At 33.5% G+C, this 16,652-nt stretch overlaps 3 protein-coding genes across 5 annotated transcripts; 1 reads left to right on the top strand and 2 right to left on the bottom strand.

The window, feature by feature from the left end:
* The first annotated feature begins 580 nt into the window (after positions 1-580).
* On the top strand, positions 581-4,786 carry LOC107860719 (protein WVD2-like 7). Of its 2 annotated transcripts, none has more exons than XM_047407623.1 (9): positions 581-1,134; positions 1,327-1,884; positions 2,083-2,454; positions 2,555-2,613; positions 2,773-2,847; positions 3,258-3,357; positions 3,471-3,533; positions 4,110-4,220; positions 4,426-4,786. In XM_047407623.1, the coding sequence occupies exons 1-9, from the start codon at positions 1,063-1,065 to the stop codon at positions 4,564-4,566; spliced, it is 1,551 nt and encodes a 516-aa protein (XP_047263579.1). In that variant the 5' UTR covers positions 581-1,062; the 3' UTR covers positions 4,567-4,786. The 2 variants fall into 2 exon arrangements, with proteins under 2 accessions (XP_047263579.1, XP_016561661.1); XM_016706175.2 differs by having other exon boundaries at positions 810-1,134; positions 2,080-2,454.
* Positions 4,787-5,958: 1,172 nt separating this feature from the next.
* Positions 5,959-7,082, bottom strand: LOC107860718. Its single transcript, XM_016706173.2, has one exon. It carries the CDS (start codon positions 6,689-6,691, stop codon positions 6,107-6,109), a length of 585 nt encoding a protein of 194 aa, XP_016561659.1. The 5' UTR covers positions 6,692-7,082; the 3' UTR covers positions 5,959-6,106.
* Positions 7,083-7,397: 315 nt separating this feature from the next.
* LOC107860717 (cystinosin homolog) lies at positions 7,398-10,166 on the bottom strand. Of its 2 annotated transcripts, none has more exons than XM_016706172.2 (9): positions 9,932-10,166; positions 9,714-9,759; positions 9,080-9,169; positions 8,876-9,000; positions 8,613-8,655; positions 8,319-8,436; positions 8,145-8,194; positions 7,970-8,059; positions 7,398-7,793 (listed from the first exon to the last, which is right to left on the bottom strand). In XM_016706172.2, exons 1-9 carry the CDS (start codon positions 10,048-10,050, stop codon positions 7,773-7,775), a joined length of 702 nt encoding a protein of 233 aa, XP_016561658.1. In that variant the 5' UTR covers positions 10,051-10,166; the 3' UTR covers positions 7,398-7,772. The 2 variants fall into 2 exon arrangements, with proteins under 2 accessions (XP_016561658.1, XP_016561657.1); XM_016706171.2 differs by having other exon boundaries at positions 9,714-9,846; positions 9,932-10,164.
* Between the last annotated feature and the right edge of the window lie 6,486 nt (positions 10,167-16,652).

The following is a 16,652-nucleotide window of genomic DNA, read 5'->3' as shown; positions in this document are numbered from 1 at the left end:
TTATTGCACCAAGCTGTCCTTTTATTACAGATACGATTAGCTACTCCAAATTTTCTTGAAAAAATGATGTTATAACAACTGGTAGTTCAGGGTGTAGCCATCTTACATTGTAACAATTCTGCTGCTTCAAACAAACACGTATTTCTCCTACCATATGCTATGAAAACGATACAATAATAAATCTCTGAAAGTATAATCAAGATTGTGTATAATAATAACAACAACATCATAATTTGTAGAATCAGATTGTATCTTTTGGAATTAAATTTTCGTGCAAGATGGAATTAATGCTCTTTATTACAAACAATATTAGTAAAACGTCAAATCCATTCCATCTGCTATTTTTTTTTTTAATAATTTGTGGTCCCACCATATGATATGATCTATAAATTAAGCAAAATATACGTAGGATTTACCAAACATTGACTTTTGACACAATAATCGAGCAGTATCATCCCTTTTCAAAATTTATAATTCAACCGTTTAATTTCAAAATCCGTTTAAGAAAAAATCACTAAATTTTTTCATCCGAAAAACTATTTATCTTTTCTAATAACAAGACTTGTTACGGCTACATCCAATACAGAAATAGAATTTTCGTTAGGAGAAAAAAGAGTTACATATAGTACTTTCTCCATTTTTTTTTAATTAACTAATCGATTAAATAGTATCACATAAAATAAAGCTGTGATAAAATCAAATTCGAACGTTACTGGGGTTGAGTTCAAATAGTGTGTGGGGCCCATTGTCCCGTTGAAAAAGACGACCTTCGCTTGGCAGAATTCTAAAGAAACTTCACAAAACGAAGCACTTGGCTTAAATTTAAAAAAATGACACCTTTAGCTTCTTCTTACTCTATGAGTGGCCTTTCTACACACAACGTGTATCTCTAATTTTTTTTTTTTCCAATTTGAATTTCAAATTTAAAATCCTGAGATCAAAAAACAGACAGTTAGATAAGTGAGATTTTCAGGCCATAAAAAATCAAATTTAAGTAACGGCAGAATAATTATTCTGCTGATTTTTCAGGTTCCATTCTTGTTTTTTTCCTTGCAGACTAAAATGATGGAAGATTCATCTTGTCTTATGCATGGTTTTTCTTATGCTTCTGCCATACCCAATGAAGTAAAACAGGTATAAACAAAAACCCCATTGTTCTTTTTTGTTTTATAAACCGTGGTGTTCGGATCAGCTTTCCCGCACCTGACTAAAACAGTGAACCCCACTGTTTTATGTTTCAAGATTCTCTAAACTTAGCAGAGCTTAGAGGGTTTGTTCTACTTTCTTGCTGATTTTTTTTTGGGTATGGAATTGTGTATACCACAGGGGAACCCTATGCATGCACTTGGGGAGTCAATTTCCTTTGGGAGATTTATGTCCGAGTCATTGGATTGGGAAAAATGGTCGACTTTTTCTCATAGAAGATATGTAGAGGAGGCTGAGAGGTATGCTAAGCCAGGTTCTGTTGCCCAGAAAAAAGCATTCTTTGAAGCTCATTACAAGAAAATTGCTGCCCAAAAGGCTGCAGCTTTGCTTGAACAAGCTAATCAAGAAAACCCCAATTCTGAAATCATCAAGAATACAGCCACTGATTCTGCTTCACTTGCGAAACCACCCCATGTGGAAGTTAATCTAGAACAGGTTCATGAGAACCCTGATGCTCTAACAACAGATTCCATGGTTAAGGCTTCAGTTTCGGTTGCTGAAGGAGTTGCTAATGTGGAGGAGACAGAAAGTGAGTCCCCGGCGGAGGGTCCCGGTACTCCTGAAGCTATAGAGAACGAACCATCAAACCTGATTGAGAATGGTCAAAGCCAAGAAACAGTTTCAGGGTCTGAGATTAGTGAAACATCTCAAACTGAGAAACCATTGCTGAATATGAAGGTAAATATGTGTTCTTTAGAGTCCTTTTGGCTTAGATCGAGCTTCTTAACTATACCAATACTGTAAGAAACTCTGGTTTTATGAAAGCATAGTTAGTCTTTGTGAGAGAAATTATATATAGATAACCTCAATTAGTTTGTGATAAAGCCCTATTGATTGATCGATCGATATATTGATGTATCTCATTTGATTCAGCAGAACTCCAGCTCTAACCTTGATGATGATGATGCATCAGTGACAAGCAAGAAAAAGTCTGCTTTCTCTTCATTCAAATCAGCAGTCTACTCCAAAAAATATAAAATTCCACCTTCACCTACTAGGCATAACATTCTTCTTGATGTCGATAAAGAGAACAATTTCACTCCAATCACAACAAATTCTAACTTGGACTTGACGAACGAAATGAGACCAACCGCAAAATCTTTGAGCAAGTTGATCAACTTTACTCCAGTCAAAGAGCCACACAAGATACCCCCTCCACCCCCCTTCCTCAAGAAGGAAAGTTCAAAGGTTGCTCCCACTAGTAGCAAGGCATCTAAGAAGTGTGCAACTCCTCTTAAGACTCCTGTGGTAAATTTCCTTCCCTTGTTTTAACTCCTTTTTCTTAATGCTAATCCTTGTAATAGTGTTTCTTGGCGTGCCTAAAGTTTGCTTCACTTTTCACCTGTAGGCAACATCAAATGGTGCATCAAGCCGTCCCATGACAACGCCATCTTCAGAAAGTAGAAGGTAGATTTCCCTATGTTGTCTAATTAAAACAATATACAAGCTTTATGATGCAAAGCATTTCAATGAATTAGATAAGACTGAAGTATTGAATCCACTGACACATGGTTCTTTGGTTTTCCCACTTTCCTCACTCCAATTCTTGTATCTTCCTATTTACAGGATTAAAACACCAATTCATCCCTCAGCTTCACGAAGTAGAACAGCAGGGCCTAAATGGAACATTTTGTCTTCTGTGTAAGTGTCTATTACATGATGAAGACAAGAGTAGAATAATCATTTATACGGATGAATGAATCATAGTAGAACACCTTTCTCTTAACTTGTAAAAAAAAAAATGATAGCTGGAGGTTTGAGCTAAGAGTAACCAGGTTTTGCCATATCTCAAAACAAGTAGATTTAAGTGGGATACAGTTTGAACACTTCTCCTGGACCGGGAGACTTTGTAAAGATAATGTGAGAGGCAATTTTTTCTACTTGAATTTAGTTATCTTCACGCACATATAAGTATATTGGCGTGTGATGTGTCAAACTATCATGCACCAGGACAGTGATAATCTTCTTTCTGAAAGTATTTGGTTATAGAGTATATAATTGTGTTGTTGTTAGCCACTGGATCTCTCTTACCTTTGGTGTTCCCTGTTCAGCTCCAAGTCTTTCACAGCCTACCGAAACAAATTGCACTCACCAACTGTATCCACTCCTTTCCCTTTGAGGACAGAAGAAAGAGCTGCACGAAGGAAACAGGCAAGTGTACATTTTAAACATATAGTACGTAGGATTTTTCTGTGGATTATCTCCTTTGCATTATGAAAACTATTTTAGCTCATGTGTTGTACTTGTGCAACAAATACTTTCAGAAGCTTGAAGAAAAATTCAACGCCAAGGAGGAAAAGAAAGTTCAACAACAAACGACATTAAAGGTTCAACTTCTAATGCAAAACCTCATTTATGGGTTGCAGAATGTTTCTATTTACCATGAATTCCTTGCTACCAAATTTTAAAAGAAGGATAACAACGAAAAATAGTGTGTGAAACTTTGACACACTTTGCTTGAGAAAGAGACTTGAGTGTGTTTAGGGGTAATGTCCCACAAGATAAGTTCAAAAGCTATTTTTGGTATAATATAAAGATTTCCAGCTGTGGTGAAAGGATCTAATGCAATCGGTTTAATTGAGAGGGGGTTGATTCCGCCTCTGAACATTAGGGTAGAAACAGAGTACATAGCTCGAAATGCTTTTGGTCTTTCCACTAGTAAGCAATATTTTGTTTTCTTACGATTTCTACTAATCACAAGGTAGCTCCATCTCATAAAGAAAGATTAGAATTTCTAACATGTAGTACTATGTCATAATACCTTAAAATGTATGCAAATGATTTGCACTTTGTTTTCTAATATTCTCCTAATATGCATGCATATATATAGTTTTCACCATTTTTTGTAGTCTTGGGCCTCTGGAGTAATTTTCCTTGCCATAATTCCTATCTTCTTGTTGCAGGAGAAAGCAGGAACGGAGCTTAGGAAACTCCGACAAAGCCTTTGCTTCAAAGCTCGGCCCCTGCCTGACTTCTACAAGGAAACAGAAGCAGCAAAAGACCACACAAAAAAGGTACCACTACATTGTATTATATATATCTTCATTATTCAGATATTCCTAAAAGCTATTTTGTTGTCCCCTTTGTCAAAATGCATCCTATCTTGTCCAATGTTGATTATGATCAACATTTTCTTCTGCAAATAAAATCCTATTATATTTCATGTACATGACTTAGTGCTTCCTGTAGTGGTGGTTCATACGGTTTAATTTGGTGCAGATCCCAGTAACACAAGCTCAATTGCCCAAACGTGGAAGAATGCCATATCCAAGCTCAAAGCAAGGCTTAGTCTCGAAGCCAGCTTCTGCATCTTTGACGAAGAGTGGCTCTTGCAAGAATCCAAGAAAGAATATTAGCTGATAAGTGAAAACTCACAAATCTTCGCTCCTTGCAAAGAAAGCGTTTCAATTGGGCATTTCTTTTGGAGATGTATGAATGTCTTCCCTTAATATGATTAAGGAGAAGCAACTCCAAAATCTTGTATAAACGCTATCGAGAGGTAGAAATATTTAAATTTTTGGAGTTCTGGACGGACCATAATTGGAGAATGGTATCTAGTATTGAGCCGCCTTTTACAAAACATGAAGTTCCATTTCACAACAATTACATACATTGCGACTTTCTCAGGTCATTTTGCGAAGCGAGTTTCAAATCTACTTGTGTAGTGCATCACTTATTTGGTATTGCGCTCCCCGTTGTGAAATCATTTGATAACCTGAGTCATTCTTTGATAAATGTTCACTTCAATAGAATTTGATCAATCTTATATTTTTGTTACTGTGGAAGCAAACCTTGACGTTCTCTCTCCTTCAATGTCTGTGGATGAGTACAATAGTACACTACAACTAATACTCTTTAAAATTTAAAATCTATTCTTTATTTAGTTTAATAAAGGTTGGAATGCTCTTTTACAAGTACACTAGGGCTGGAATGCCCTTTTATCATGTATACGGATTATTTTATCGATCAAACTCATATGTTGTGCCTGCTCGTTTAAATCAGATCTCTAATTCGGTACAATAAGAAATGGTTTGCTATGGTCAATGCAGTGAGAATAGTTGTAAATTGGTTTGCTATGGTCAATGCAGTGAGAATAGTTGTAAATCACTAGGTAGCCATACAACACTCGTCCCCTCTAATTTGGTGCTTTTTCTCTAGAATGGACTCTTCTTGAACTCTATCGGGAACAAAAGGACTCTCTAAAAAATCTCCTCAGGCAAGAGCAAAGGTCGCTCGATAGAATTATTGAGCACCCTACGCCTCTTTCCAACCTCCGCAGCGCCTATCAATATAATGTTGGGATTTAATCTTGAAAGCTCATGTTTTTTCCATACTTCACGGATGACTAGGTCACGATGTTTATTGAGAATCTTCAATGATACTAGTAGAATGTAAGCTTCTTTGTTTGCTTGTTAAACAACTCCAAAGATACGTAGTCCACTAAAATTTAAGGGGTTGCACAAAATAGAAACGCAATAAACTGTGACTAAGCAATGAATCGGTTGTTCGGTGCATCTTTTAGGATAACAATAAAAAAAGTAGTCGCCGACAATCCATTTACTTATACGACACTATCATCTTTATTATTATTGACATAAAAGAAGGAATTAGGAATATGCTTATAAACTTTAAATACCTATGAATTGGTTTAATTATATATTAAACTAGCTGAAGTATCAAATTGTCAATTTTTTTCTATAAGTTTAACTGATCAATGCATATGACAAAAACTGCAATTTTCTCACAAACGAATGCCCTATAAATAAATGTTGCAATTTATTTGACAGTAGATACATACAATTACAGAAATGTAACATACAAATATTGCCCGTCTTCGTTTCATTTTACTTTGGCCCGGAATAATACATATGACAGGGAGAACAATTGAAAGAGATTTGAATTAGATTCCTTCAACCACACACCAATCTCCGTCATCTTCAACATTTTCCCACACAAATCCCACCTCACAGAAACTCATTTTCTCTTCATCATCATCATCACCATCACCAATCTCCTCAATTTCAACGCTGTTCATCGGCGAACAATCGGGGTCAACTACCAAATCCTCATCGCCGTTACCTTCATCAAAGACATCATAGTAAATTCCATGCTCATCGTAATTATCCAAATGATCCAAAATCCCAGTAGCCGAAAACCCCGAAAAATTCAACCCAGGTTTAGCATCAACAACCCTCCATGTAACCAATGATACGACGTCGTCACGTCCCTTTAACTTGTATGTGCCCTTAGTTTTGTCCTTGGATTTTCCAGCAGGATGAATATGGCAGCTGGTGCATCTGGGCCTACCGCACTTGCCGGTGAACTTGGAATGGTTATTGGGCTTAGATGGAACCTTCGTGAAAAGCCCAGCGGTTGGCGGTGAATTGGACTTTTTGATGTACCTGGGCTCGGGTTTTGGGTTCCATGGGGAGGGTAAAACTGGAAAAGTACGAACCATACCGTGCTGGCGACCTTCTCTCCTCATTGTCTCGCTAAATTGAAGAGAATGAATCTTTTTTCTCCAACGATCAGAAGAAAAATAAAAATAAAAATAAAAATAAAAATTGAAAGATGTAAAATGCAAGAGCTAAAAATGGTTGAATTGGTATTAGAAATCGAAAAAGGGGCCGTTATTTATATAGGGGTTTTTGGAGGTGGGAAAACTTGGGAAGCAAGTAGTTATTTTTAGTCAACTGAGGACACGTTCTTTTCTTTTTTCTATTTTGGTGCGTGTCTACTAAGCTTAAATTACAAAATTCCCAACAACCTCATTTGGTGATCGAAATTGATCTGTAGTTACGTTAGGCTTGGTTTTGTATAGTTACATATATAAATTCACTATGTAAGTTAGGAATTTTTCTTTTTTCAAAATCAAGTACGAGATTTTAAGTTCAGAATAAGATAATTTATAAGTAGGCTTTTAAATTTGTACAAACTTGAAAAATTAGACACATGTGTGGCGCCCTATGTGACCGTGCGTTATGTCGCATAAGACATGTGTGTCTACTTATTCAACCTTATACAAGTTTAAGTGTCTACTCGTGCACACTCAGAATTGAAGGTTATAGATGTGAGTTGAGATCGAGTCTTTTCAATCTAATTCAAAATTTAGAAGTATTTGAAGAAGAAGTTGAAAAGAGATAATTGATTGGTAAGTGTTTGGGAATAAGGGAAAAAAAAAGAAATTTAGCTTGAGTGTAAACTTCAAATGCTACTAAAATATGTTTTTCAATTTTCAACTTCTCTACTCCAAGCTTGACGTTAGAAATGACGGGCCAAATCCACAAACAAACTACTTGTTTGATTTGCACATAATCTAACTAAATGGCTAAGCCTGCGAATTTACAAACTATCATAGGCTACATCTTCTTCAACTATGTTTCGACTCAACGAAGAATGTTGGAATTATAAAGATTGTGGATTTTAGGTACACCAAGATGACTTTTACACATTCTATAGATTCAGTTTTCCTTGTAAACTTGTATCGTCGTTACTCTCCAAATGGCCACACATGTAATAACTTTGTTTCCAACCATCAACTGAATTAGAGCATCAATCATCGTCCCTCAATGTCCTTTTGGTTCTTCCTGAGTAATACATGAAAAAGGATCATATTTATGCATAAATAATCAAAGTATATACTAATAAATATTTAACAGTAGAAACAAGTAGTAATAAATACATTCTTTTCATCAAATCATGCATTCTATATATGACATAGCACATAATGTATTCTACATTTGAGTAATGGATTCTTGCTTACCACATCTAAATTAGGAGAAACAACTTCTTTCCTCGAAGGATATAGCACATAATGTTGCACAATGAAGAGAATGTCAAAGAATATCGACACCTGCAACATTCAATTGATCAAAAAACAAAAAGAGTATTTGATCGCGAATGTACATAGGTAAACAATACATGAACATTATTCATACCAATGACAACATAGTCTTGCCGATGTTTCCATAAAAGTTCACCCAAGAATCTGCAGCAAAAATTCGATCAAATACTTTATTAGGCACATATACATACATTCTTAACTAGGACAAAAACTAGAAACTGCTACATATGTTTGTTGAAAAATATATTATTGAAAAACAGAAACTCACTTTGATCTATAGATTGCACTGCCATCTGCCCATAATTCGTTAATCCTCCAAACAAATCTAGCAAAATGTTGCCAATACTAAAACCGATAGTGCTCTTTCGCCGGAAGTTCATTACAGCCTATAGATTTTCCATAGCCAAAATGATGCATTGGAAGAAAACAAACAGTACTAAGAACTATGTCAAAGATGCGGACAACTATAGACATATATCATAAATGTTATTGATAAGGAAGTGTGAGTTTTTTTTTTCCTCACACAAAGTAAGAATTCCAAATGATTAAGCAAGCTATTTACCTGGGGAATGTACTTGGTTACTGTCATAGCAACCTGCAATGCACTGCAATCAAGTGAAAGAAGCGTGAGATTTTATCGTTATACTAGATAACGTACATTTACTGTAACTCGACAAAAAACAGTTTTGCCAGAACTATAATATTATAATAGGTAGAGTTCAGTGATCATACGTGAAGTTAACCCTCCCGTAAAAGAGTCAAGAGACTCACAAATAACTGGTAGAGTATCTATTATAATTGAGGATTTAAAAGAAGGTGGCTTACTTGAAGCAAGACACTATCCATAGCCAAGAATGCTTAGGGATACCAACAAACACACAAACTGCAACACTTAACCAAGAAACGGATACAATTGCTAAAGCAATTTTCGAAACCTTCTGATTTCCGCGCTGAAAAGAAACATGCATGTTTATAAGAACCAAAATAATCATTTGAAGTGAAAAGAGTAAACAGGAAAGGAACACTTACATCATAAATAGAAATCTGAAACAAGGTAAAGGCTGTTAAAAGAACAGCATGAGCAGAGAAAGCCACATCATTGGCAGCTACTGGTATCATCTGCAGTTAAACCATATTCAAAGGTTAATCAACACAAATGTCATTAATTCCATTTAAAACATAGAAATAAAGCAGAAGGAAACTTGACACAATGACACCTTAGCCTTCAATTAGTTAGTAAAAGTTAATGGTAATATAGCTCTTAAAATAGTCTAGCTTAATAGTATATAATATTTCCGATAGAAAAAAGACAAAATGCAATCTTTTTACTTAAATTGACAGTTGGTGCTATTTCCGATAGAAAAAAGACAAAATGCAATCTTTTTACTTAAATTGACAGTTGGTGCTTAGTCAAATGCAATCTTTTTAATTAATTAACAGTTTAGTCAACTATCACAAAGATTAAATTTAGCTTGTGTAACCGTTTTAACATAAATTAACGATAACTCAGCAACAATGCAAGTAACATTTGATGCAATTCAACATACCATCAAAACAAGCATATGAGTAATAATAACATATTTAGCGTAAACGTGTGCACGTATAGCAAGATCACACATATCAAAATAGAAAGCGATTTGAAGGGGTCGGAGTGTCAAGTAACCTCGTTAGATCCATATCGACTGTGGTATTGCCTCTGAACAGCGCTACTGAAGAACATGGAAGCATTGTAGATGAGATACGAAGAGTGCTTCGTCAAATTCAACACCACAAAATCGAAATTCAATCCCACCACACTTTTAAAAAAATAAAATCATGTAAGAAACGGAACTTAACCTTAAAAATAAACATCAATGAAGAAGAACAAAAACACAAAATTACCTTTTCCTACGAAAATTCAAAATGACTTGAGGATAAAAGCTGATGGACCATGAGACGAACGCTACCCATCCCAAAATATTGTACAACACTTCCAGCGGAACTGAATTCCACGAAGCCATTAGGATTTAGGAATCAAAATAGTAACTTTTTTAATTATTTCTGAGAAAACAGCATGTAATCTTAGATATTTTTGTGCGTATATGACCTAATACTATAGTTATTTATAGAAAATATAGAGAAGACAAAGAGTATGGGTCAGCCAGTTATTTATATTTTGTGTCATCAACTATTTTGATGCTAGTCCCAATGTGACTTTAAATTGCAGTTGGAGAAGTCACGTTTTAAGATTATACTACTACTACCTAAAGACATTTACTTCTAATGAATGTGCCCCATATTTCGTCCCTATTCACATCCATTTCTCCCATCATCCATATTTACTCCCTATTATAATTTCAGGTGTATATGTTCAGTATCTACAGTTGATAAGCTAGTAATAAATAGTAGTAGTAATTTGGAACTCAATAAAATTTTACTTACTTTTTGGCTGTCAACAGTTGTATTTTTAAAGTTTTTTAAAAGGAGATCAAAATCAAATGGTGGCATTAAGAAATCTTATCTGTGCAATCGTCCCATGAATGAACTGCCATCTACAGACCTTGCATTCAATAATTTCAATACCTCTCTGTTTACTTTTACTTTTACTTATCACAATTTGATTTAACACACTCATTAAGAACAATTAATGGCACGGCTATTTTAGTATAGTATTCCTATTAACTGTCGTTTACATTATGTGTTAAAATTAATTTAGAGAAAAAACAATTAATACTAAGGATAAAATAGAAAAAAAAAAATTCTTAATATGTCAAAAATGACAAGTAAACATAGAAATATAAAGAAAATTTGTGACAAGTAAAAGCGAGGGGTAATTAATTTGGACCTAAATATTTTAAGGAAGGAAATTCATATTACGCCTAGAGTTTCTCAAAGTATCTATCTTGAATATTTATTAGTCAAATGTTTGGTCTTAAATTTTTATACTTGCTTAATACGTTTTAATATTTGTCTATAAAGCAAAACTTTGGCCAATTAGTCTCACGATCTTCCAATTATTTGTCTTGTAAGCAAAAGTTAGAAATTATGTCTGGTGAACACAATATCATTTTTAACTTTTGTCCGTAAGAAAAAACTTATAATCAATTGGGCAATTTAATATCTTAAGATGTCCTTAACGTATGTCATGTGAACAAAAGTTAAAACTTATGTGATGAGCAAAATATTTCAAGTTTTGATTTTTGTCTATAACTTATACTCCCTCCGTTCCTATTTACACACCGTCCTTATTATTAATGAATGTTTTTTTATGTGTGTTATTTCACAAAATCAATGCATATTATTTGATACTATTTTTTTCATTTTATCTTTGAAAGTTATTTAGTCTTTGAAACTAAAATTTTGACCAACACAGAAATTGCAAATAATTAATTCATGTCATTAATTACTTCATATTGCTTCCATCAATCATCATTGTGCATTTATAGAGTCTGATCTTTAACAAACAAACTAAAAATAAAAGATGAAGAAAAAATCTAATTACTTCTTTCACATTGATATATGACATATTGAAATTTCGGCTCCAATAACATTCGAGCTCGACTTTTTTAAATACTCGTCCTTTCACTTTGATGTACAACATTAGTGATTTACTCTTCAAATAAAAAATATGAAAAGTTTCATATTGCAAGATTTTATATGCATTAGTTTTAAATTTTGACTTCTTGACAAGTATATTTTATTAACTCAAGAGAAGACTAAATGAAGTACAATGGTAAAATTACCTAGCTTTTTAATAGGCGTGAAACATAAAAAGTTGGTTAATTTTACAGGTTCACTGTTTTAAAATATTCTGAACATCTTTTTTATGGACAAAAGTTCTTAATCGTGGCTAAAAAATTAAAACCATCCCTATGAAGGTCATCTTTGTAAGACTTCTCTTATAAACGAGAAAATATCAAGACCAGCCCAATTTTAGACTATTTTTTAAGGGCAAAATTCAGATATAGCATACTTAAGAGCCTAATTATTAATTTTATAGCAATAGTTTGATAATTACATTTTATAGCAACTTATATTTTGTATTTTTAAAAAATATTGCTGGAAAAATACATGTACAAAAAAATTACTGCACTTAATTAACTGAAATTAGTTGAGTTATATATGGTATAATTACCAATCAAGTAATTATGTAGATTCGTTTTTCATTTAAAACTCTTAAAAAACGTGACATCCGTTATAACTTGAGAATTCAAATTTTAGTTTTTCCCCATTTACAGCTGTATCTTTTTTTAACAATTTGTTTTAAACTTCCCCTGTTTTGAAAATTCAAGCATTGGTGTTGCTGAATCAAATTGGACTGATTCTTCTTCGAAATCAACAGCAATTGCAAAATGATGCAGTAATTTGATTGAATCAAATTCAACTGTTGATTCATCTGTTCCATTTGTTTGAATTCAACTGTCAGTTGAAAATTCAACCATTACTACTGTTTAAGGTACATAATCATTATTGTTATTCAGTTCATTTTTTTTTTGTAACCATTACTGATGTGCCTATCAAGTTTTGGTTGTCGACTTTAATTTATATGTGAAAAAAATTAAAAACAATTCGAGTTAGATTCAAGGCAGCAGTAAAATTGGAATTCAAGTTTCTGTTGCAAATTTCAGCTTTAAAGTTATTTTAATGGGAAAAAAATCAGTATTCGAATATTGTTTTGAGGATCGTTTGTTGTTATTTTGATTATTTTAATAGTAGAACAAATTGTAAACAACTTTCGAATTGAAGTTGATTCAATTATTTTCTGAAATACTAGATAAATGAATGATTGCATGTATCTGTTGAATTTGATGATATTCTATGAACTCATACAAAAGTATAAAATATCTGTTGCATATGTATTTTTGATTTGCTTAATGTTAACATTGCATATGTATTTTTGCTTTGTTGTCGGAATTCTACAGTATAAATGTATATTTGAAAAGATATTTTACTTTAAGAAAATGTAGTGTAAATGTATTTTTTAAATGGAGTTGCTGGCTGTGTAACTTTGTTTGCACTTAAATCTGAAAAGTGTGTGTTATAACAAGTGACATTTGACAAATATGTATAAAACTTATCAAATTACAAATTATGTATGTTGCAGATGTATTTTTTTGATATGCTTAGTGTTAACACTGCATAAGTATTTTTGATATGATTTATGTTAACATTGCATATGTATTTTTGTTTTGCTTTTCAGAATTTGAGAATATAACTGTATATGTGAAAATATATTTCGTACCTGTTTTACTTCTGTTTGATGGAGTATTTTCTGTATTTGATTGAAAACTTTTGTTGTATTTGTATGTAACTTTAAACAAATATTGTTTAAATGTATTTTATAAATTGAAATGTTGGCTGGGTAACTTTGTCTGCACTTAAAGCTGTAAATAGTGTGTTAAAATAAGTAATATCTGACAAATATGTATATTTGTTTATTTATTGATTAAATCAAGTAGAAATGAGAAGCATACCAGTCCTTGTGAAGCACTCTAGCCAATGGACGTACGAAAAGAACTTTGAAAAATATGTCACTGATGCTATACTGTTGAGCACATCAAAAACATTTGTTGAGCTGCACGATATTTTGGCATCTCACTTAAGTGTGAATTTAACCAGAAAACGTATTTTAGTGAAATATCAAATCACTGCTAATGTAGGGCGGATAGAAATGCATAACGATATGGGTTTGAAGGTTTTTATATTGCAGAAAAAGCTGATACAAGACATGAATTGTCTTCCTTTATATGTAAGCACTTTGGATAAAGTTGTAGGAAACAACTTGGCAAGTTCATCTATATGTGTTGCTGAAAGAGGAATCAACTGTAACAACTTGCAAACATTAATAAATACAACAAATGAAGGAGCTTTGGTGGTTTGTGAAGATACACAAACATTAGATTTTTTTGAGATGGATACTATTGAGGTGATTATCTCAGACCCACATCACAAGCATGTTGAGGACAATCAGGTTTACTTGACAAAAAAAAATCTTAAAGTCAGTCATGAAGGACTATGAAATTAGGGAAAAGTTTCAAACGCGCAGTAAAAGGTCAAGTAAGAAAACGTACGTACATTCTATATCACTTTGATTTTGTTAAATATTACTTTGGATATGTATTTTGAATATATTTAATCATGTTTGATGCAGTTATACATTGTTTTGCAAATCAAGAAACTGAGAATTCTTAATGCGTGCATCAGGCATGGGAGACACTGAAATGTTTAGAATTAGAAGATTCATACCTGAACATACTTGCCCAGTGAAGGACAAGATCTCCCAAGGTGCATGCAACTAGTATGCTGATAGTTGGTATGGTTAAAAAAAAATTCAAAAACCACAAATGAAAATACAGTACGACGGAAATAAAAAATGAAATGAAGGAAAATTTTGGTATGGATTTGATATACACTTTATGTTGGAGGGCCAAGGAAAGAGCGTTAGAAGAGTTGAGGGGTAAGCCATCAGTGTTTTACGGAGAAATTTTGACTTTTGAAAGAGTCGCCACTTAATTTTGAAAAGGAATTAAGAAACCTTTATAAAACACTTTAAATGATCTAAAATAGAAAAATCGTTTAAGTTAAGAGATTCTGAGTAAGCGGTTCTTATTGACATTTTAGGAAGGTGTTAGGCACCTAAAACGTCCGCTAACTTGCGGTTATCCGGACTGTTTGAAAATCGTCTTTAACTAACTTTGAAAAAAGTTTATTTTTTGAAAAGAAAGAAATTTTATAAATATTTTGGTATTTATGCAAAATTAGTTTTTAGCGACTTGACTAGGGATTTAACTAGGTTCGCAAAACACGTAAAACAAATAAGCAAAAGGGAAAGAGGAAAGGGGAGAAGTAATGATTTAGGTTTTTAAGCCCAAATCGTCAACCCTATCCTAATCTAGTTGGGTTTATAGCGCATTTTTTTCACCTGTCCTAATTCTATGTTTCCGAGCCCTTTTTGGCTCGAGTCTGCTCCACCTGTATTAAATACAGCTTTGGCTTCTTGGCCCGAATGAATGAATAAAAATAAATAACTAAATAAAATAGATACAGACAACAAATAAAATAAAAAGAAAATATAAACAAATAAATAAAAAGAGACTTTTTAGTCCCTTTGTCGCTTCAAAAATGGGATTTTAATCCATTCTTCTCTTTGATTCTTTATATCTGCGTACTATGAGATTGTTTCCTTAAGGCCTTCGAAATCGACTTATGAAAGATTGGCCTCGATGACCCATAATGCATATGCAAAGAGAAAAGAGCCCACGTAGGATGCGAGTGTATCTCTTTGAAAGCAGCAAACGGTACTCGAGCTATCAGTAAAATTGTTACCACCGGGAGTTGATGTTATCAATGCGAGAACTTTTGATTGATCGACCAAACTTCCAAAAGGAAACTGAAGAGGGAATATATTCTACAGTTAAAAGGAGCTTTTATCTTCTGAAAACCCTGAAACAAATCGATATCCTCATCTCTCGCTCAAAACTTTAAATATCGGCTAGGATTCCCCAGAAACAAAAAAAGAAATCCTAAAAAAAAAACTACTATATGTTTTCTTTCAAAACCTCGTCACCGACCTAAACTTCGAACTAAGATCCTCAGAACTTTTCCTCGTTTTTTCCCCAAAAAAGAAAAGAAAATCCCCCCTTCAGCTCAATCAATGAGCCTTTTATAGCCATCGAAAAAATCAGGGTTCAATGAGGAAAATCCTTGATGAATTTTGCGTGTGACGCCTCCGTTTTGGAGTCTTCCCCCTAACGGATTGAAAATCGCGGATCAATAAAAAAGAAACAAACGAAATACACCCCTAAACCAATGAAAATCCTCCAAATGTGTACGAAATCATACCTATTATCCTGAGAATCATAGGATTGAGCCGTTAGGGGGTACAACTCATCGGATTCTGGAAGCCTCGAGGGTTTTCTCGCATGAGACACATGAGGAGGGGCTACAAACTGGTTGATTTCGGGTGAATTTCGAGCTGGTAGGGTCGAGTTCGATTGGATTCAGGTTGAGGGTTGTTGATGATGTTGTTGTTATGCTTAGGGAACAAGACATATAGGACTGGGCCGGGTCAAAACATGGAATTAGGCTAGTTTGGTTAGGTGTTTGGGCCAATTTTGGCTGTTTTTTTGAGGCTATTAAAAGAGAAAGTGAGTTGCTAATGGATTTAAGGGTATGGGTTTTAATGGGTTGGTATTGTGAGACTATTGGGTCGAAATTGAGGTTGATTTTGAGATGGGCTATTATAGTTTAAGGGAAAAGTGGGCTGGTTGGTCACACAGGCTGAAACTATGGTAGAAAATAGAGAGACCGAATTGATATGGTGTTGGGAAGTAGGAATCAATAAATGGAAAGAAAATAATTTCAATCCTATTCTAATTAAATTTGACTAAATTGAAAGTTAAATAACCAATTATATTGCGATTATGGCCAACTTAATTTCAATTATGGTCAAATCTAATAGATTGGCTAAACTAATTCGAAATTCGAAATGACTAAATATCTTATTTAACTCCGAGCTTCTTGATTCGATAAAATCAAACACATATTTATCCGAATGAAATATTTTTGAGAGTAAATTTTATTTAAATCAAGACTTTAATCATTATAAACTTATTTCAACATA

The sequence above is a fragment of the Capsicum annuum genome, chromosome 2, assembly GCF_002878395.1.
Source record: "Capsicum annuum cultivar UCD-10X-F1 chromosome 2, UCD10Xv1.1, whole genome shotgun sequence".
Classification (NCBI taxonomy): Eukaryota; Viridiplantae; Streptophyta; class Magnoliopsida; order Solanales; family Solanaceae; genus Capsicum; species Capsicum annuum.
This window is presented reverse-complemented; position numbering and strand designations above follow the sequence as displayed.

Coding starts and splice junctions, on each gene's coding strand:
- LOC107860719 (XM_016706175.2), top strand. CDS start 1,063: ATGATGGAAGATTCATCTTGTCTTATGCATGGTTTTTCTTATGCTTCT. Junction 3,358..3,470: donor GAGCTGCACGAAGGAAACAG/GCAAGTGTACAT, acceptor AAATACTTTCAG/AAGCTTGAAGAAAAATTCAA. Junction 3,534..4,109: donor AACAACAAACGACATTAAAG/GTTCAACTTCTA, acceptor TTCTTGTTGCAG/GAGAAAGCAGGAACGGAGCT.
- LOC107860718 (XM_016706173.2), bottom strand. CDS start 6,691: ATGAGGAGAGAAGGTCGCCAGCACGGTATGGTTCGTACTTTTCCAGTT.
- LOC107860717 (XM_016706171.2), bottom strand. CDS start 10,050: ATGGCTTCGTGGAATTCAGTTCCGCTGGAAGTGTTGTACAATATTTTG. Junction 8,437..8,612: donor TAACCAAGTACATTCCCCAG/GTAAATAGCTTG, acceptor GAAAATCTATAG/GCTGTAATGAACTTCCGGCG. Junction 8,060..8,144: donor GCAAGACTATGTTGTCATTG/GTATGAATAATG, acceptor TGAATGTTGCAG/GTGTCGATATTCTTTGACAT.